General features: G+C 40.1%; 1 protein-coding gene across 9 annotated transcripts in view; it reads left to right on the top strand.

The window, feature by feature from the left end:
* The window catches only part of LOC111250852 (uncharacterized), a 41,505-nt gene extending 20,645 nt beyond the window's left edge, over positions 1-20,860 (top strand). For 2 of the 9 annotated variants that reach the window (XM_022806713.2, XM_086990906.1), the window contains exons 2-13: positions 5,614-5,728; positions 10,099-10,193; positions 10,658-11,348; positions 12,398-12,521; positions 14,664-14,806; positions 14,972-15,211; positions 15,709-15,795; positions 16,674-16,739; positions 16,864-17,250; positions 17,529-17,765; positions 19,542-19,763; positions 20,525-20,860. In XM_022806713.2, coding sequence (XP_022662448.1) covers positions 5,659-5,728; positions 10,099-10,193; positions 10,658-11,348; positions 12,398-12,521; positions 14,664-14,806; positions 14,972-15,211; positions 15,709-15,795; positions 16,674-16,739; positions 16,864-17,250; positions 17,529-17,765; positions 19,542-19,763; positions 20,525-20,772 — 2,610 coding nt within the window. In that variant the 5' untranslated portion in view covers positions 5,614-5,658 and the 3' untranslated portion in view covers positions 20,773-20,860. Of the gene's footprint in view, positions 1-5,171; positions 5,292-5,613; positions 5,729-10,095; positions 10,194-10,657; positions 11,349-12,397; positions 12,522-14,663; positions 14,807-14,971; positions 15,212-15,708; positions 15,796-16,673; positions 16,740-16,863; positions 17,251-17,528; positions 17,766-19,541; positions 19,764-20,101; positions 20,229-20,524 lie in introns of those variants that run through there. The other 7 variants (XM_022806712.2, XM_086990905.1, XR_015329065.1 and 4 more) reach the window with 6 other exon arrangements.
* The last annotated feature ends 197 nt before the right edge of the window (positions 20,861-21,057 follow it).

Below are 21,057 nucleotides of genomic sequence, written 5' to 3'. Positions count from 1 at the left end.
GTGTACACAAACTTCCAATTCTCAAAAAAAGCAACCCTCAGTCAAAAAACTCTCGTTGCTGATCAAATAATTTACAGCTAATACTTTACGTATATCCAATGTGAGTGGTCCACTTTTGTTCGTTGTGTTTTCAGTGCTCTTGAACCAGTTGCAGAGAAAGGCGATAACAAGAAAGGATATATAAGTTTAGGTTCATAAGTTTCAGCTGTGTTGGTATCTTATCAATCGCTAATGTATTATAGCGCTAGGTGTACGCAATCCCTCGAACCTAGATCATGAACGAAATTGCCAGCCTATCTACTGCGTTGAATATCGAATTATACTGTATATACCCAGGTTTTGCTACGATTTCCCTATGAGCGACCTAGGGACAATGAAGCCTAACAGCTAAGAAAAACATCCTGAGATGCCGAAATCTTATCTCTGGCATTGACAGCATATTAGAATGTTCACATTTCATTGATGAAATGTAAAGAAAAGAAGCCTTTCCAAATGGTCGGTCACCTATGTCACCCTGCGATAGAATGGTCTCTAATACAATTCACGACCGAATGGGTGTGATTTCCTTCCAGATACCTTTTCGTGGGGAATGGGTCATTTTTGCGGGCTAATTACCATACTTTTGGACGACTTGTCATTCAGGCAGGCCTCAAACATCGAATCGTCATATATAAACTATTCAGCTTTACCGATACAAAGGATAGATTTCTGTAATGTAGCTTAATTCGTTCCCGCTATACGCGTCTGTATAATGGGCATAAGAGCTCTAACCCGTTGATTATTATTCCTTGTTTGGTTATCCAGCTACGTGGTAGGTTGCGCACTACGGTTCACAGACACACTTCAGACTGATTGTATAGCGAAAACATTATGTAGTATTATAGAAAAATGTAAAAAATATAATTTTTATTCAGTTAGTTATTTTTTCGCCAGAAACAGGAGAATAGTTCCCGGTTTTACATATCGTACCGATGATTCCAGATTTCGTCTCGAGACAATAGTTAGTTAAGGTAATAACAACTAGCCTACCGAAGCTCATTTTCAATGGGGGTGCTGCATGCGGATAGCATTGTTCCGTATATACTACAGCCTTGCGTATTGCCCTCAGGCGCTGATTGCGTGTCGCCAATAGATAGACATATCAGGTGATCGCAGATTGCCCGCGTCGCGATGATTCGAAAACTAGCCGCGACCTGTTTGGGGTTCTGTGTAGTGACCTGTGCCTGATTTCGATTAGTATGTAGAAAGCCACCTGCTAATACATTATTACATAGGGTTTCAGCTGAAGAAAAATCGTCGTAACAGGCTGGTGAACTCTGGGTCCCAGCTTAAATAGCCTGAAATCAATATTATGGCGTAGATGACATACAAAGCTCAACGATCTCACACCGGCTAAGCTTTTGGTTGGCTCACCTTATAAGTACAAAGTAAACTGAAAAACTGTTCTATTTCAATGTCAACTGGGCCGTTCATAGCTGTAGCAATAATCTTGCTTAAAGCTTCAAAAAAAACGTACTAAGAAATTGGCGGAACTTTTGGAGAACAGTAACTGGCATCACAGATTGTCGGACACCGCTCGGATCGTTGGAAGCGAATTAATTCGATTGATGATTTGTACTTTGGATGTTTTGTACGGATTCACTCGACGTGGCCTTGGAGAAGATTTCTTGGCCATGCTAACGCTAATAACAGTAATAACAAAAACCATAGTAATTATCTCCGGAAATACGATATTTTAATTATAATCCTTGTAAATGGTTACAATAATAACGAAATATCTTCTACTGTCAGACCGTATTCAAAATTCAACCAGTGTTTCTTTCTGATCGGCCTGATTAGACCTTTACGAAGGCAGTCTTCGAAAAATGACCTACCGCTGTTCGTTCCATTGGATTCATGATTCTTATACTCCGTATTCCGCCTATGGACTTGTTGCGAACTGATAGCTGAAATTGCGTTTCCTAAAGGGACACTCGTTTCAATCTCATGCGCTCTCGGTCGAGTGTTGGCACCGTTTTTGCACAATATGTCATCGTAAAGGTTCTGTTGCACGTGCTTGATTGACTATGTCTACGTATTTATGACATTAAGTAAAAGCATCCAACTTGATATGACTCAATGTAAGTTGTTGAATGTTCAAACTTTCGTGTTTCGGTGTCGATTTTTTGTTATTTAGATAGCTTTCCGGTGAACTAATTGCTGTATATATTGACCTTGTATTTCCGGACGAGTTTTCAACATGTCAACTAGTATTTATCGTATTTACAAGATTATGAATATAGCCATCTTGACCCACTCGGTATGAATGCGCTTTTCCAAAGGTGGTACATTTTTTAAAGAGGTCAGAATTGACCTTTTTTAACGTTACGTTGTTAATGCATTAGACCCTACTACCAAGCCATTTGTCTGGTAATGTGGGCTTTTCAGCGACAAAAACTTAAGTTTCTGTACATGAGCGAAGCATATAGCAAATGTGGTATCGCTATCGTCTACTAGATCACTAAAAAAGTTCCCAGATCTGATTCTTTAAATCTGTGAATGAACGTACATTCTTTGACAGGAACACAAAAGCCGGCTTCATTCAGTGCGTAACATGTAGGCGAGTTTACCGGTCTTTGCTTGGCTATGGGGTATTTTTGCTGACTAACAATTGGGACTACCTCGTAAAAATCGTTTATTAGGAACCCTGTGGGAACTGCGAAGGACGAGTGAAAATTTCTGGGGTTTGGGCGAGACAGAACTGAACCAAAATTCACATATAAACCATAGGCAGAAGCTGCATATTTTGTAGCCTCTGACTACAGACATCGCATCGATACCTGCACACTATTAAAGCTCAATGAGAACACTTGCGGGCATCATCTACTAAATAATAGAAATTTGCTGCTGTTGCTAAGGCAGAAAACAGTCGTTGGTACTTTGTTTCCCTCTTTTTTTTTGGGCTGTGTGATAGAATGATCTAGGCTGTCCTTCTATATATATTAATTACATAGCGCCTATACATCCTTAATTACATGTTTTCTGGAAAAAATTCGTGAGGACAGTTTGATGGGTGGAAAAATTTGTCTACTCTTCTAAAAATATTTTTTTGGTTATTCGTTTGGTCTAATAGTACGCGATCGGTCGCAATAAAATTTCAGGGGCTTTCTTGATCGCTGCTCCGGTTTTCAGACTCTGGCTGAAATGATCGCATTACTGCTAATTTTGATCAACTAACACCATTTACTTAAGTCAAAAGGGTAAAGAAAATTTTGATTTTGCTTTCTAACTAACCATTTTGGGATTTTTAATTCTCAGCAAAAAAATGGTAAGTGAATAAGAAGATTTCGATTCGAAAATCGATTGAATAACCAAGGCTGTGTTTTCCTACGGTATATATAATTAAAAACCACAATTTTACCTTTTCATATATTCTTGAAGCGCGCCCAAGCAATTTTTTCATTAGGATCAGATTATCACGTCAAAGTCTCTTTTGGCCTATATTAGTAGGCATATTATGCCAACGCCTATAGAGGTAAGCGACAATATATGGGTGTGTTTCATTGAAAACTAACAGCCGTAGCAGCAATTTAAGAAAATATTTCCTTCGAATTTATCGTGACCGTGACATAACTGATAGTTTTACGTGACATAAGCTTCGCACCGTCATTACCCGGGCATCCCAAATTTTTTCCAGAAATCCCCGTACACAGATAAATGTGGATGAGTTTAATCCTATACAAACGCAGGACACGGCACTACAAGCAGTGAATAGTGGCCGGCCGATTAGCGCCTCTGTCTGAACGGCGAAGTCACCAGTATAACGACACTGACGCATCATTACTACCCGAGGGGAAATTCACAAACAGCGACAGATTTATACCCTAAACTGCACCGCACCGAAGATTCAGCCGGAGAATATTGGCGGCGACTGTCATTATACTTCATCTGCTCTATGCTGAAGTAGTGTAGTGGGCCGCATTTGCATCGGGCTAGGCAACAAGTAGAATATCAGAGAAGTACATGGGGCAAAAGACTAGCTGCTGGATGCGCAGCTGATCACGGTATGAAGGCGCCAATCCATATCTGCGTATATACATAATATTTTCCGCGGTCTGTTGCAATATATAGTGACGCCATTAGCCAAAAACTGAGCCGTATGAAAAGGAACAATGATTGTCACAACAATTCCAGCCTTTTTGCGCCTTCGGAAGAGCTTTCCCGGTAGTTCATACATTTCGATGTAGAGATGCTATAGGAAAGGCGGATGCAACGAAAGAACAGTAACAATAACAAAACTATTACAAACTATAGATACTTGAATAGCCTTGCTTTTGTCATGGCAATTGCAGGCCAACTCCACATTGCTATGCCGGTCATAATAGGCAGCAAATACAAGTTACCGAACCTGTTGTGAATTCTCATTGTATCCGTGATAATAATTTGTGAGGCACAAAAATACGTACCCGTAGACCTTTCTTATAGCTGCTAGTATTAAGTAAGGCTCTGACCTAGGTGTGCGCATGTGCGGGTACACTAGGATCTAGATATAAAAGTATTTATATGCAAACAATACTGCGCCAAGGCCGAAGTCACCGAAACGAATAAAAAAAAAAAAGAGGTGATTCTCCTGTCTCCTGTGATTCTCTCTCCTGATTGTTGTGTTCGTACCGCTTACCGAACCAAAGCTGAACTTCAGAGCCAATCAACCCGAGATCTTTTTGTTTATATTTTCACTAAGGGCCTGACAGAGGTTGGTGTTTTTGATGCATATAGTACGTTAATCAGATTAATATTAATCTGTGCAATTTAATCTTTATAGTTTGGGTCTTGTTTGCAAGGAAACTTGAGTATTATAGTGCGGATCAAGGATCTTTTGTATTACTGGCTGCGATACGCGATGTATATGGTGGCGAAATAGGTGAAGACGAAGCGAAGATAGAACAGCTGTTCATATATATATATATCCAACTCATCATAACCATACGTATTTTCGGTTTTATATATATATATATATATATATATATATATATATATATATATATATATATAAACTATTAAAAAATGGCTATCTAGCCTTTTTGGTGGTGGTGATAATGGTAGCAAACGTGGTGATGACGGCAATGTGGCTGTATAAACAGACTCACTTGACTCTTTAAAATCAACGTGGCTATTTAGCAAGAGAAACCCATCGATCCGCAATACTGACGGGTTTCGCTTGATCCGTTTAAGCACGTTAATACTACCGAGCTATGAGCGCCCCAGAACAACTGTGGAAAATCGAAGTGCGCCAAACGAAGGATAATAGTTATGTAAATAAGCTTTGTTAGCCGTTATTTATCTAGGGCCAATTGGTGACATCTGCTGTACATATACTGGAAATTGGAAAAAAAATAAACATTTTTATCAAAGCTGGTACGATGATTAGCGATAACTGGAAACAGGTTTGCACTAAGAGATGTCTTCGTGGAATCTGTCTTCCGGGAGTCTCACGTTGCTGTACAACAGTTAAAAATAGAACTCCTTAAAAGCGTATGGCCAAAGTTACTCAAATAGAACTCTAAAATATCCGATGCACAAGATGGAGCGTGAAAAAAACTTACTCAAAATCTGCTGTATGGAAATTTGTTGCAGGATCTGTTTTCCGTACAAGTCCGTGATGAAGCAATAAAATCAAGAATGGTCGCTTCGGTAGTTCTCTTCGTGACGTTGTTTGCGGCTTTGGGAACAACTTTAGCACATGAGTCGGGTAAGTAATCGTCCTCGCCAGCTTGGCATAATCCTGTAGAACTGATCTGAATGTTAGCTCCTAGCGTAAGAGCATAGACCTGTCAGCCATGTTTGAATTATGCATTTGCGTGCGCGGATAGGCCCACAGATTTCAACCCACATTTTGATATAAAATTAAATGACCTATTTTTTTAACGAAAAATTGAATGTGGGTGAATTTTTGCTACCTAACTGACTAAAATACTTGCAATTAGTTCGAAGGATGTCAAAATATACGGCTGTCAGGTAGCCTGGCATATCATAATTAGATGCCTCATTAGTATATGTTACGCTAGCCTTTGAGCCGTTACATATACTCGTGCACTTCGTTGCCGTTATTTTGGTATATTTATATACTACAACTGTGTTGTTCAATTATTAATATAACTATATCAAAAATACACAGTATTCTTGTATGTGAGCCATTTCTTTTGTCGACAGTATCATTGTTAATCGTCGCTCTTATATTATAAAGTGTTAGTCAACAAACTTATCTTCTTCTCAAATCTGCGGCTCGAAAAACACACGAGAAACGTATAAACGTTATTTGTTACAAATAAACACTCACAAAACATAAATACACATAAAATGGTCGTACGCTCTGCTAAGCGAAAATCGTAATGTGATGCTAGAAGAGGATACTGGCTTCGCGTTTCATGTTTTCATCCTAACTCTTATTAGCAGGATTGTTCCGCGGGAGACAGGGACTCACATTGAGCCACGAAAGGAGCGCATCGACGAAGATGCTTTCAAGGCTCCATCCGTAATCCTGGGGCACTGATCACATGGCCTGTTCACAGAATATTCAGATGTGTTATTAGCAATTCGAATCACCCAAAGCTGCACCTTTTCGGTGCGACATTGCCCCTTCACTACTTGTATTGGTATATCCTAGTTTCAGATGCAATTCATATGTTAGAGTGTGCCGGAAATATTAGCGTTATGGCTCTATGTTGGATTTTTTTCGAAACCATAATTGCCTGCAAGTATCTACTAATAACAGAGAAATAGGGACGTTATACTACTGCAGCTGGTGCAGACATACAGCTTGAATAAAAGCCGTGTAATTTTTTTTTGTAACCCACGACAATTTACGTTTCACAAATGCCCAGATAAATCTGGGTTTTTTGTCAGGTTCTACACATTTTCACCTGTACTGGCGTAGTGCCCGCCTCCGCTAATCCATTTGTCAGCATCGTTCATTGCTCCCAACAACTTCTTCAAAATTCATTCGCCGTTGCTTTTGAAGGCGTCCTTTTTTGAACTTATCTCAAGAGTTTTGCAAGAGCTGACACTTCAACGGATTAACAAAGGAGTATACAACTAACCATCGTGATTTACGATGTTCAGCCGTTTGGAAGTTCGAGACCATTTGCTACTCCGCAACACGAACCCTTCGAATAGGTGTGGCACCTAAATTAGGACAAATTTTGACGGACCATTTATCGCAACAAGCAAGTGTTAATCCGTTATTCTTGATAGTAGACGAAAATCAGTTCTCTCTACTACAAACTCGCGATGGCGAAGAAAAGCGAGTGAAGATGGGCTGTTATCGACTCCATTCATGCTGCACAAACCTTCACCAAAATTGGAGACACGTTTTTCGGCCCCAAGTCTACGGGCTATGTTGTCGCCGAATTCCATGCGGCTTTTGGGAAAGCTTAGAAAGACCTTTATGAGGCAAGCCGAAATATCCTTGATGGTGTTTAAACTTTCGGTTCGAAAATCCGTCAAAACAGCTCAAAACGCCATTTTTGGCGGTCATTTTTCCAAAACGGTTTTGGAAATTAAGAGCTGACAGGAGAATATCAGTTGACAATCGGGTCGTCCAAATTAAGTTCTACTGGTTAGATTTTTTTGCACCTTTTTGCGCATTTTTACTGTTTTTAGCCCTTGCATTTAGCCTACGACTAGTACACAATTGTAAAATTTTCTCTAGGTAGCCGTCTTTAACGACGAATCGTTCGATGCACAGTTACTATGGGAAGGTTGTTTGCCTTTAATAGAAAGAGTGACCTAGAAATTACTAGTCAGGCGGAGAATGGTGGTTATATTAAATACGTGAAAAAAGAAAAATCGTTAACGTAGTTGTTTTTACTATATGAGCGGTTACCCACATCGCTTCCGTTTTCATTTAATTTGCCGCCGCCTTGTTTCGGTTATAGTTACCCAGTCGATTTAGGTCCACACTATAGATAGTATCCACACTGATAAAGTAATAATCACTTTAACATTAGAAAGCGTATCTGCGCTTTATTTATTTAGTTAGTTGTAACCATTGGAATATAAATTAACAATCAATCGATTATGTAACTGATTGATTGTTAGGACTGATCGCTTAAGATCGCTTCTTATGTATCGTTTGCTACCAGAGGATTGTACCAGAGTTCCGTTAAACTAACTAACTTGAGTTCTTTATCGAACTTACGACAACGCGAACTTCGTCCTGCTAACTGGAATCAAACAGATCGATCAACAATAATTTTGCAGTTACAAGAGATGACTAACTAGCATTATTATAGGTATATTATTATCAACAATACCTCTAAAGGTCGAAAAATAAAGAACAGACCATTGCATCTATAGATGTGCTAGCTGATGGCAGCAATCGGGGATTAGAAAAGTGTTAACTTCATTTGCATGTCTGTCCCTATTCAGGGGATTATCATCACCAGAATTTTGAACTCACCTTCTTGTCAGAGGCATCGCATATTGAAGTGGCGGTAAAATTGGCTAGCTTCGTTTTTTGCGTATTTCTTCATCATCTTCGCAGAATCTTCGCAGTTGTACATATAGCCACGTGTTCTGGATCAGTCTAAAATTCTGTACCGAACTAGCGGGCCTTGCATCTTAGTACTTTTGTTACTACCTTTTGATTGATTGCGATTCCTATAAAGTTTGCGTTTATATTTAGATACATTATATAGTTAAGAGTCTTTAAACCTTCAAATGATTTTCCTCCTCATTTCCGAATGGGAAGGTTCCCGCAAGGACTTGCTCTGATATGTACCTCAAGGCGTTAGTGTCGCAGACATTTTAGTTGATTATCTATTGCAATAGTTCATTGTGGGATTCGCCCAAACAAACATAAGCGTTTAGTGAAATAGAACTACCGTTCCAATAGTATAAAGGAAGTAAAAGAACCCTTAATAGAGACTTCGTTATACCACTATGAATACTTATGAAATTTCAAATTAGAATACAAAATGGGGAAATTGCATTACCTTAAAAGTAATTTCCGCACCGTAATTTTTTTTGCAATAAGGAAAAATCGATATTTTAAAGAGCGATACGTGTGTCGGCAAAACGGAAGTCGAAGGTGGTGAGGATTGTGTGCAATTGGCTGACCACTCTAAGTCGTTGTGTCATCGGCAAAAGGGGATCATTTGCCCATTCCGAGCTGCGGGACGTCTTCTCCATTTTTTTTTCGGCGGGCGTATTTGACCGGAAATCGACATAGAGGTATCCGGTCGCTCAGACGACTGGATTTCGACTGATTGAGTCTATGATGAGAATGGGTAGCTACGTTCGAAACAAACTGAACGTAGCTGGCTAAATGAACGATGCAACAACTCCACCTGAGAAAAAGGCCGCAGGCTAGTAATTCAATCTCGACCTTCGTCGGAAACCCGATCAGGTTTATGTATTTTTTTTTTGTATTTATCCTCTAATTTATGTTAAATTTAGCACTTTTACTTATTCGTTTTATGTGGACATGCCATCAGAAGCGTTGTTCTGGTAGTTGACAATTATTGAAACTGGGAGTTGAAATTTGTTAAGGTCGTTCTATTGATGACACTATTCCTGCTGTCAGTTACATGGACGATTCTTGTCCCATATTGATTATATGCTCATAGGCGTGCCATCATTCTGTTTCATTTCAGTTCAGTGATTCCATAGATAGTAGATCGATGAAGTTCATGGTACGATGGTCGGATTGTTTAGTTACGTTGCTTTACTTGTTCCATTATTGTGTTTCAGCAACCTTACTTCGGCTATTCAATTGCTCTAGAGGGGGACCCGCAGGAACAATCTGGGCAAAGAATTCGAATAACGTTTCCCTTACGGAACATATAAGCGCTAAGACTTATTGATGTAAACTGCTAATTTCATAAGAAGTCCTCTGAGCCTGAGCCTGAGCTTAGATGTTACCGGCGCCTAAGGCCAGCGACGAGTCATTGAGCGCCTCTTACTGACTGTTTTCCCTAAAAAAAATGCTGAATAATAATTATATTTTACTTTACAATACGACTTTTTTTCCAATTTACTTTCAATAGCCCGGAGTAGAGATTATTGCTAACGCATACTATTCTATTCGGTCTTTATTACTGATGCATATGCTCGTAGCAGGCGGAGTATTACGATATCATACGGAGGGTCTCAATCCAAACTACGGCCCGAGTTACGGGCATATCTGCAACAATACACAATGCATGCGGGACAAGGTAGTATCAGCTTAATTACTTACAACTTGAACTTTGTGCTTCATAACATAGTTCACGATGATGTCAACAAGTGTTTAATTTGTCCTTCAACCTTTTCGTTGTTAAACTTAAGATGTTAGGCTTTTCTATGATTGCTATTTGTAGCCAATCCTGTTACCTGTTTTAGCCACAACGGATTACAAAGTAGCCCATATAGAGGGGACAAATAGATACTTGCCAGAATGCCCGTTAGTTACCTAGTCGAACGCGATGTCCGTGAGGACCTACGTGATTTTATATGTAATAAACAAGCGCAGCATTAGGTTCCCGCTTCGAAACAACGAACATGTGGCATTACGCCTAGCATATGCACCTGACTTTCAGGACTTCCGCAAAAAATGAATATACCACGTGTCCTGTGTATATTCTATACGGCAACAAAAACATAATGCTTTCGTGTTGTTTTGTCGACAATTCATCCGTAGCGTCATCTAATGGTCCAGTCACCGGTGTTGCCACTCGACGACTATGAAAGGCGACAAAGGGTGACCGTACTGCACCAGCAATACATCTCGGGTCAGCAGTACCGTCCACATCTGCAGTCGTTCGCTGTGCGTCCGCCCAGGCCGATACACTATCCCCAGCACGTTCTTTACACAGCGCAAAATGGTATAGAAAAGCAAAACATACTGCTACCAGCATCGGTTCCATCCCACTCACAGGCCCTACCTGTACAGTCTAATCACCGTAAACGTAACATGCGCCGAAGCAGGAAGTATCATTTTGGTGACACGAACGGTTACAGCAATAACAGACTCAATGAAAATCACATTTCAGACGTTGACGCTGATTGCTGCACTGCTGTTTTTAATGCCCCTTCCAAGCATGACCACCCGCGCAACCGTCACGAATCCCCTGCCCCTGTGTACGATATGAGCCACTCGCATGTCAACTACGAGTATGGCGTGCCGGGTCTCAGCGCGAGCCTCAGCTACCGTGTGAGTCCCACTTCGCCCCCATATTCTTCTCGTCATGCCTATGCATACGCGCATCATCCCACCCACCAAAGGCCACCAGGAAAACCCGTCGGTAGCAGGGTCCCTCTCTCTGGCCCATCTTTATCTCGAGGAAGGCCCGTTGCATCGTCCTTGCAATATCAGAACCCTATAAAGTCAGGTAGTAACAGATCCTAACATGACAAAAGGGAGAGGATCACCATGACACTTTGATTAAACATCGACAGCATGAAGAAAGGGGAAAGATGCCGACAAAAATCTTCTTCTTAATCGATAAAAAAAACATAGTAAAAAGTAAATAACTAAGTGCCTCGCTGAATTAGTATTCAAGCATGTTGCATCGAGAAAAACTGGCTTCGAAAAGCTGCCACGTTCCTCGCCACCTAGACAAACTGTATGGAATACATATTTTGATGGGTTTTTTTTCAAAGGATGCTCAGTGTTTGGATCCTAACATTAATCTATAAAAGCGAGCGTTTAACGTTTAATTCTTGAAAGCTGACAGGATAGGTTTACAAATGAATAATGCAGCTCTTGTAAATGTGAACGTTTCTCTTATAGCCTGGAATTGCGCTATAAAGTGTCATTTTGACGAAAATGTTTTAAAGTAGACTTTTCTAGTACGCAAAACGTAACGATTATCTGTAGCACGTGGCGTCATGGTTTGGCTCAAGTTTTGTTTGCATTTCAAAAGATGACATGACCGCGAGCATAAGCCTGTCGGAGTTCCGCTTCTTAGAGCTTCGTACTGCCGTTGACGTACACATTGGGTACAAATGTACATCCATTGTAATAAGCATAATAACAATATACAAACCCTGCATGCCGGGCCCGGTAGATTCTCTTAAAATCTATTCTTTGATTGCTTCAGTAACTAAACGTTACAGAAATAGTAATAGTTACGAGAAACTTATTTTAGACTAATTGCACGTACACAGGAATCAACTTCCACACACAACAAAAAATCTCAGAGACAGAAGAGACTATTTTCTACGAATTGATCATCGTTGTGGCTACTGGCCTTTAGTTCTCAGAAGACGAGCACGAAAGGCCGTTACGATACAACCCATTATCCTTTTCCCATAAGGTCCTCATCGTTGGCAGTTGCAAACGTCTCTTGGAATCGATGCCGTCCTATAGCCTACAAAGCATATCCTCGCGTATCTCACTGATTATTATTGTTTTCTTTTTTTTTTTTGCCAATCATAGACACTGTACGCGTAATCCGCGTGAATGATACGTGTATACGATGCCCACGACGACAACTTGCTCGAGCGCCCAGAAACCAGTCATTAGCCAGAGTACCCCGGCCTAAACTGCGCTTCTGCTCCAGGTAAATAGGATTGAGGGGATACGCTGTCTTACTTTTACCGCCGTGCAAAGGATTTCTGTAAAAGCTTTGGCTACAGACACTTACCACGACCACATTATATAGGGATTAAGGAAGACTTTTTTCGCTAACAAATTTCGTCTTTGTCTTCATTCTGGACAGTGCAAAGACGCTTGCCCTTAAACGACAATTTCTGTACACTATAGGCCAATATTTTTAAACAGTTTGAGGATATTAAGTATATGCTTGTATATCATAACGCCTTTAGGGTCTTCATGGTAACTTCTATGTGGCAGATGTCCCACGACTCGGAAACCTAAAAGGCTCAACATAAGTAATTTTTTCTCAGGGTGGACGGTTGTATCATCCAGAACCGAACCCCGTTTGTTAAATTAGAAAATTGGTTGACTGAAGGTCACAGTTTTTCTTTGCTCAGTCCTAATAGGATATTTTTTCAAGCTGACAAAGTCCTAGACGAAGTAAGTGACGTTAGCTTACCTATCGGAAACGCAAAGATGTCTTTGCTTTTGTAAACAATTGTCTCTATCCAAGCACGTGGCGACGAACCCTCCCATTGATATAAAACAGCATTCCAACAGCTTAATTTATACCAAATCGATGACCGAAAAAAAAACCTTATAATCTTAGGTTTAATTTAATATTTTTCATAGAACTAGCCCTTTAATCATACATTTGGTGTTATTTTAGTTTTGACGCGGCTGTATAAAAGCCTAACTGCTGGGTGCTCAGATCTGTGCTATTTCGGAATATAGAAGTATGTTTTTTATCGTCACTTCGGACCAATTTGGGTTTCTACGGTGTCGAGGTGATACGAAATAAACAAACTTGTTTCAAAGAGTTTCAAGCACTTGAGATCGAATAGGGAACCGAAAAATCGAAGAAAGCATAACATATGATAGTCTAGCACGTCGATTCCTAAACAGAGCTCGAACCCTTAATATATTGAGAATCATATCTATGTGGTTGAGACTGACTTTTGGTCGAAACAGTCATTTGTCTTTTTGCAGATATTTTTACTGAAACCCAGCGTAAAACATTATGTTATATTATGGCCGTGATAATATCAATATATCCTTTACTTGCTATAGAACTATGTATAATCATCGGGAGAAGAGCTTTGCTACGATGTTAGAGGTAACTTCGCATACATTGGGGACATTGCTTATCGTAACGTTCACATATCGTTAACAAACGATGCTGGTCCATATCTGTTCGCATATTTTTCTATCATAAAATCTCATTCACTGTGGATGCAATCTGCTAGCTCTGAGCTGCGCCCACCGGAATTCAAACCTTATTATAAATTAAATTTAAAAAAGTACAGCATGATGGTTGTATAGGAAAGCTGGAAATTAAGACGAGCTTCCTGCACCACTGTTTCTGGTGTTGTGTTCTTTTAAATTAGCCATATATAGCAGACTCTCCAAAGTACATAAATCCAATTGGCGTGTTGTTTTAGAAGAGCAATCTGGGGTCTTTCGTTCTAGATGCCCCCCGTCCTCTTCCTCCTTGTCCTATATTGTACCACAGCATAAACGATGAAAAATAGACAGCATATATGCCTTATCATAACCTTATGTCTTCTTACGTCGTCATAGTCAAGTGATCTTACGTCTTCTGCGAACCCAGTGGCCGACTATAATAATACCCCCAGGTATTGAGTTTTATAGTCGAAATTTGAATGATAATTATTGTAGTATAAATGAACGTTTCAAGTTTTCTACGTCTGGTGTGATTGCCGATAAATATTGCTCCAGAACACTCATAACCCCTTTTAGAAAAAAGCGAAATTACAATATGGGTTTTTGGTTTTCTGTCCAACCTAACGTTTTTAGAGATATCAGATAAGGCTTTATGCACGTGGCTTTTTTACCATCTACGGCTAATGGGTTAGTTCATCAACTACTCGTCAACAATTTCCGTTTACGCTTCCAAAATCCAGTGTCCTATATATATATATATATATATATATATATATATTGTAGATGTGATTGTATATTTCTAAATCTTCATTCATCGCCTCTACTCTTACTGTCTATTTTAGCTTTAATATTGCAATGACAGTTAATAATGAGGACTAACTCGTATATAATTCCTTAATAGATGAACGAATTATTTTTCCAGACCTGACGATTCCGTGACGAACTTCCCCTTAATGGTGCTTCGAGGCCCTCGAATGGGTAGTTTCGTTAAGGAAGGTGACTACACGATTGTCTTCAAAACCCTTGTCCCGCTGCCTGCCAAAACTTGTAAATATACACTTCAAGGTAGGACACCCAACTCCACTCCGTTACTCAAATATAGGTTCCCACTGCGTTTCAAGTTCTACTTGTGGATTAAGATAGACTTGTTGTTTAAAGACTCGCAGCCGATATTTTGTGGGTGGTAAATGGTCTCTGAACTCCCCTCGTGTTTTTTGTTGACTGTAACAGTGTACTCGCTCCGGTGTCCACCTTTGCCGCCAACGCAGAATGGGTCTTTCGAGTGCACTAATGGACATTTGTGGGGCAGTCGGTGTTACCTTCGTTGTGAGCCGGGTTTCCTTCTGAAAGGTCTGACTACTGGGTACAAGTACCTCCTGAATCAACCCAATGTCACGGCGGCATTCAAGTGCGTCAAGCGGAAGCGCCAAGCGGTCTGGAAAATGCCCAAGTTTCAACCGATATGTACAGGTTAGGTCTATATAGATATATTTATGTATATATTTATATATATATATATATATATTCGGATAAGCTTTGGCTAGATGTATGCGCTCATCCGTGGCTCGTAGTGGTTAAAGGGAGGCAGTTCTCTCCAGAACAAAATAATAAACTTGACATGGCAAAAAACAATACGTCATTTTCGAAGTTCGAGAAAAAACCATTGGAGATTTTTTGTATATAACATATTTGATATATCGTATATATATCGCTTAATGTACGATTACTGACAAAAGGTCATTTGGAGGTTAAAAAATAAATTGGCAGCTTAGATTATAAACTAAAGCTGCTAAATAGACAGGGCCTTCAAGAGTGACATCTTTACGCAAAAATTTCGTCCAGAGTCTGCATACTTTGTCCACCTTATTGATAAAGTTGCTTTATTAGTGTGATTCATCGAATGAAGGCATTAATATTGCTTCTGGTTTTGTTGTATTGTTGTTGTATGTGCTATTTGACAAATAAAGCGTTCTTTGCTGAAGCGACGACGCAGTCTCCTGTGATAATAAGCGCCCCGCCAAAGAAACCACCAGCCGTTTTCCCTTCTGCATCAGGTAAAATGCTATGAAAGATAAACAATTGAAAATATATAGAAATAAAAGCTGTTATCATATTTATAGGCGCCAATGGTACATCAATTTTACAAACGTAACGTTTAAAACATACATTTCATTACGGTTGAACATGTTACCGTATACGGCGTACCGGGCATTGTGGTCGCTATTGATTGCGCAAACCCGTGGAAGTGCCATATCATATGACATATGATAAGATTCATACATAGTAAAAGCAGTGCATCCACCCATCCTATTTGGACGCGCGCGAGGATACTTTATCGTTATATGGTCACTACAAATTACTAGGAGTTTTTTTGGCTCCCCGTATGAACTATATCGCTTTAAGTTTGGCGAGGTCTTTCGTCGGATCGACTTCAGCAGCAGTTAACCTGTTTACTACTCCGGTAAACTAGAAGGCCATATGCATACTGTATACAGGAACCGTAACAGAATCTTAGACCTGCTAATGTTAACGGGCAGACCCTTTGGCAGCATAAAGCAGAAAGGCGGCCTCAGATAGTACTTCTGTATCACTCTAGTTGCTTGAAAGGACTGAACGCTGATGTCAGAATTTAAGACTTTACATCGCAAGAAGTGTTTGATTATCTTTCGTCAGGCAGAAAGATTCAAAACATTGTTTCCGAAACAAAAATGCGTACGTTACGTAGACCAGGCCGGTCGCCCAAACTATCGCATTGTTATACTCCAACACCCAAACTCCCGTAAAACGAAAAATAAATAGTTTCTAGAATATCACGAATCAAGAACACAATGATACTTTCACTAGTGGTACGTATCTAGATTGTTAGCCGATAGTAACAGCATTAATCCGGAAAAAAAGTCAGAATCTGAGCATAAAGACAGTCTTTTTTCAGCTGTGGTCGGTTTGCCTCATTCTAAACGCAAAGTATCTTGCCGCTGGCCTAAGGAACCGTTGAACGGTGAGTGCCCAATCTTCAAGTAATCAGCAAAAATTAGTTAATTTCCAAACAATTATATGTTATATATAGGCTTCTTTTTTATTGTTATATGTCCGTACGTTGTGTTATGTGCATGTATAATCAGGTTGGGCAAGCTGTGGACAGCGTGGTCGCTGGAAGAAGCGCCTGTTCGTTCGTGAGCACCTACCTTGTTTCCGAGGTTGTAACGCAGGATTCGAGCCTTCAATACCTTTAAATACAAATAGGAAAAAAAATCGAATTTCGTGCGTGGCTGGGTCTTGGGTTGGTTTCCAAGTGTTCGAGTGCGAGAACCGGCAAGAAAGCATCTTGAGAAAATGTCGTGAAGCTGCTGAAGGCCATCAGCACGTTATCTGTAAAAAAGTCGATAATGGGATACGATGTAAGGTCGAGTGCCCATCGGGTTTCGTTGTGCCGAAGCGTCACCGGGCGGAAGCTGAGCTTGATTGCGCAGCTGGCGACGTCACTACTCATACGTGGCCTACTTGCCAAAGTAAGGAATAATTTAGGGCAACATTGAAGTATGTTGGAAAACTGATTGATAGACGCAACTAGCAAGAGATTCTCTTGTTTGACCTAGACAAAGGAAGCTATAAAAACCCCGTGCAGTAATGATTATGCCTATTATATACCGTATTTCGAGGTATTTAGATGGCCAGCTCACTCGGTAGATATTATTATTATCTATGCACTTTCTGTTACTGTATTTCTAAAGACAAGAGATGCGTCAAATAACGTGTTACATGTAATTTATTGCTTAAATTTGCCCAGGTGCTGTTGCCCCATTGTTGGTCAATGGCTGCCAGAATCAGATAGTGGAAAACGCCACGCTCCCCTTAGCGGTCGAGATGCCCCAATACCGTCCGGGAAGAGCTGAAGGTGGACCTGTCGAAATTAAATGTAATCTAACGACAATTCAACGCTACGGCGAGTTTAGTATTTTTTGTACTGCCACTGATCTCCAGTTGGATTCGGAATCGAAATGCACCTTCACTGTTCTCAGTACGGGTAAGAATTTATATTACCTTAAAATAGTAGTCGTCATTAACGCGAAATTATAACGTTAAAGTAAAGGTAAATTACCTTGGGTTACCTAACAGCAACACAGGAATGAATTCCATATCCACTCAGGAATTGTTAGGACCTAAGAACGCATCTAGAAGCTACCCATGTTAGCCAACGTAGGCCGTATTTCGATGAGCGCTATCTAAGAGAGTCGTATGTCAGCTTATTTATATAAACGCTAAACGTTCTTGATGTCATAGTCATACGTATGGAAAAAAAAACACTGTATTCCTTTACAAGTCGTGTGGATAGCTGTTTCCTCGCATACGTACTTGACCCAGTTCCTCTTTATATGGTAGAATGGCTCATCTGCCGAGTGGTCAAAACGTTGTAGTTCAGATTATCTGCTTTGACAGAGACACTTGAAGCTAGCGAAAAAAAGCTAAATTTTTTTCAGCGACACAAACCTGTATTTTAGCTGCTGTTACAATGTAAACTCACTCTGCTTTGAAGAAGTCTGCCAAGCATTCGACGACGAGAGAAAGCTTTTTTTGTACTTGTTTACACAGAACCTCTTCTGCGGTGGGAACTCGTTCTTCACTTTAAAAACCAAACACATCGTACAGCCATACAAGGGGATGGCATTGGTAGTTGCATCGGAGCCTTGAAACCATACGGCTCCGGATACTAGTCTTACTGGCCTGCACAAGTCAAGTATTATTGCCTTTAGTTTTAAATCAAGGTCGCATGTTATGTAGACTAAATAAGTGTTGTTTTTCATTTTAATTTATACATTGAAATATTTTTTCAGGAAACCGGATCCGCATTAAGATTACTCTAATTCGGGAACCTATTCCACAGATAACAAAGCGACCCTCTAGCCTCAACGGGGCGGTTCATTTATAGGCTCGAAATTCTCAGATATTTTTCTTCTGCTTCATATAAGAGTTTTTTGAATCTTCGTTTTTGCCTTACGGAAGAACGATCGAACAAAATTTGAGCACTAATCCGAGTTAAAAAAATCTGTTCAAGATTCGCATTTTCCATCTACCAAAGGCAAGACGAAGTTAGATGTTGCCTTGTCACTAAAAAACGCTGCGGTGCCCGTTTTCTCTTCGCAATATACATACACGATATATCCTCGGCCTGTTCAATAGGGTCGTAATCTGCGTTCATCGTTTTGGTAGGTGTCAAGAGGTTACAGTTGAGCACCCCATTCAGATTTCATCGAACCCTCTAAGATATGGAGTTTTGCTTAGAATCGATTCATTGTTTGTTTCGTGCTGAACATAATGATAAAAGATTCTATGCTTATTCCCAATACCGACTCTGGGCTATTTTTTGAGGCATAAGTTCAAACCATTGGCCTCTAATAAAAGCGAAGAGTTCATGCGGTATCTTCGTTTTTGCCTCTAAAATCTCGTTGAAGAAATGCAGCCAGTTTAGGAAGGGGAAACCAAAACTGATCGGAATACTGTTTATGATCTGAGAAAAAATTTAAGTATAAAACGGTGGGGAATACGTCGATTTGCAAACCAAACGGCCACATCAAATATGGAGATAATGAGGTAGTAAAAATGGCCGAGATTATCTTCTGAATGATCTAACATGATATAAACATTCTCAAAAGCCAAGAGTAGGGTAAATTATAGCCACAATCAGTTTCAAGCTATACATGATACAGCAAGCTTGACTTATGACGATGCGTCCCAATTTACGGCGATGTTCTATTAGGACTTAACGTTTCTACTCTATTTATAGAACTTAAATATATTACAGCATCTTCGTGCCGACCGTTCAAACCAGGCCCTCACGTAGTGGCGAGATGTGGTATGCCTTCAGGCCTATTAGCTATATCGCTCGAAAGCTTTCCTGTGGGTGCGAATTGCGAGTTTACGTGCGATACGGGCTACACGTTACCGACATCGCGACTCGCAGAGACTTATACGACCTGCCAGATGGACGGCGCCTGGACTGTCACTGACTTCGATCTTTGTAAACGTAAGAATCTTCTTTTACGGCTTAAATAGCTTATCTTGACCAGGAATAATGGATACTGTAGGTCCTTACACCTACCAAAACCATTTCTTCTCTTAAATCTCGCACTGGATCTTCGGTTAACAGTACGACGTTTTCGCGCAGTGAATAATGTTTTTATTTTTTAAACTCAAGGACACGTGGTGGCCTTCGAATCCGCGTAGGCAAATTCTGTTTCGTGTCGTCTGAAGTAACGCCTAGCGATTCAAGTAGCGGATGTAAAACATGAACAATATTATTATTTCTGGTAAATGCAAGTCTGCTCAACTAAGTTTCAATTCTTACTCTTTTCCTGCTGTAAGCGCTGGGAACGCCTCAATCTTTTGCCTACCTCGTGTAACAGATATACAGCATATCCCCCAATGCTTGAAGTATTATCTGTAGTCATAAACAGTACCCGCATCAGATCAACGTTGAACTGCTGTAAATGTAAGAAATACATGTGCTTATATTTTTAAAACGAAAGGTCTATTTGCATGCAATATTCAGTTTTAATTCGTAATGTGTCACAGGTACCTATGCGTGACGCTGACAACGTATAGCCTGATCTATCCCAATGACGAAATGTCTTTATTTTATCAATTCCAACAGCGGTCTTTCTCTAAATTTTAAACTCAAATTAAGATCAATACATACAACTGCGTGCAGTATGAAACACTATTCTATACGTAGATCTGATTGAGCTTACAATTTGTCACTTTGTCCGTGTTTATTTCATAATGCAGCTTTGGCGAATCCCGTTACAAAACGCAAATGCGAGAATCAGACCTTCGTAGTGGAACGGATTCCGACAGGGGGTATTCCTCTGGAGCTTCCAGCATACGCCGATTCGATGGGCGAAGAGCTCGAACCTATGTGTACCCATACTTACGCCCTCGACTACGGAGAGACAATTGTTTCATGTGACTTTGACGACTACGAAATTCGAACACGGTCGAGTTGTATTTTCTACGTTACAGTACGAAAACCCTAATAGAAACGCGTGAGCTTATGTAAAATCCATCAGTTCTAACCTGAGCCTCTGAAGGTTGACGGACTTCATGCACGCTCGATAGCTTTCGTAAGTAACTTTTAATGTGTATTCCGTATGTATGATGGCAGTGAGGATGTGAACTGAGGTACTAATCATATAGCGCAGATGGTAGGCAACAGTTTTTTTTTCTACGTGAAAGTTGTTCTAACGAATGAACTTTTCAACTTAACTAGCGTGTTTGTTGTTTTATTTATTTATTATATTATCTACCAAACTGTATATATA

Source organism: Varroa destructor, unplaced genomic scaffold (assembly GCF_002443255.2).
Source record: "Varroa destructor unplaced genomic scaffold, Vdes_3.0 BEIS01000005.1, whole genome shotgun sequence".
In the NCBI taxonomy this organism is placed as follows: domain Eukaryota; kingdom Metazoa; phylum Arthropoda; class Arachnida; order Mesostigmata; family Varroidae; genus Varroa; species Varroa destructor.
This window is presented reverse-complemented; position numbering and strand designations above follow the sequence as displayed.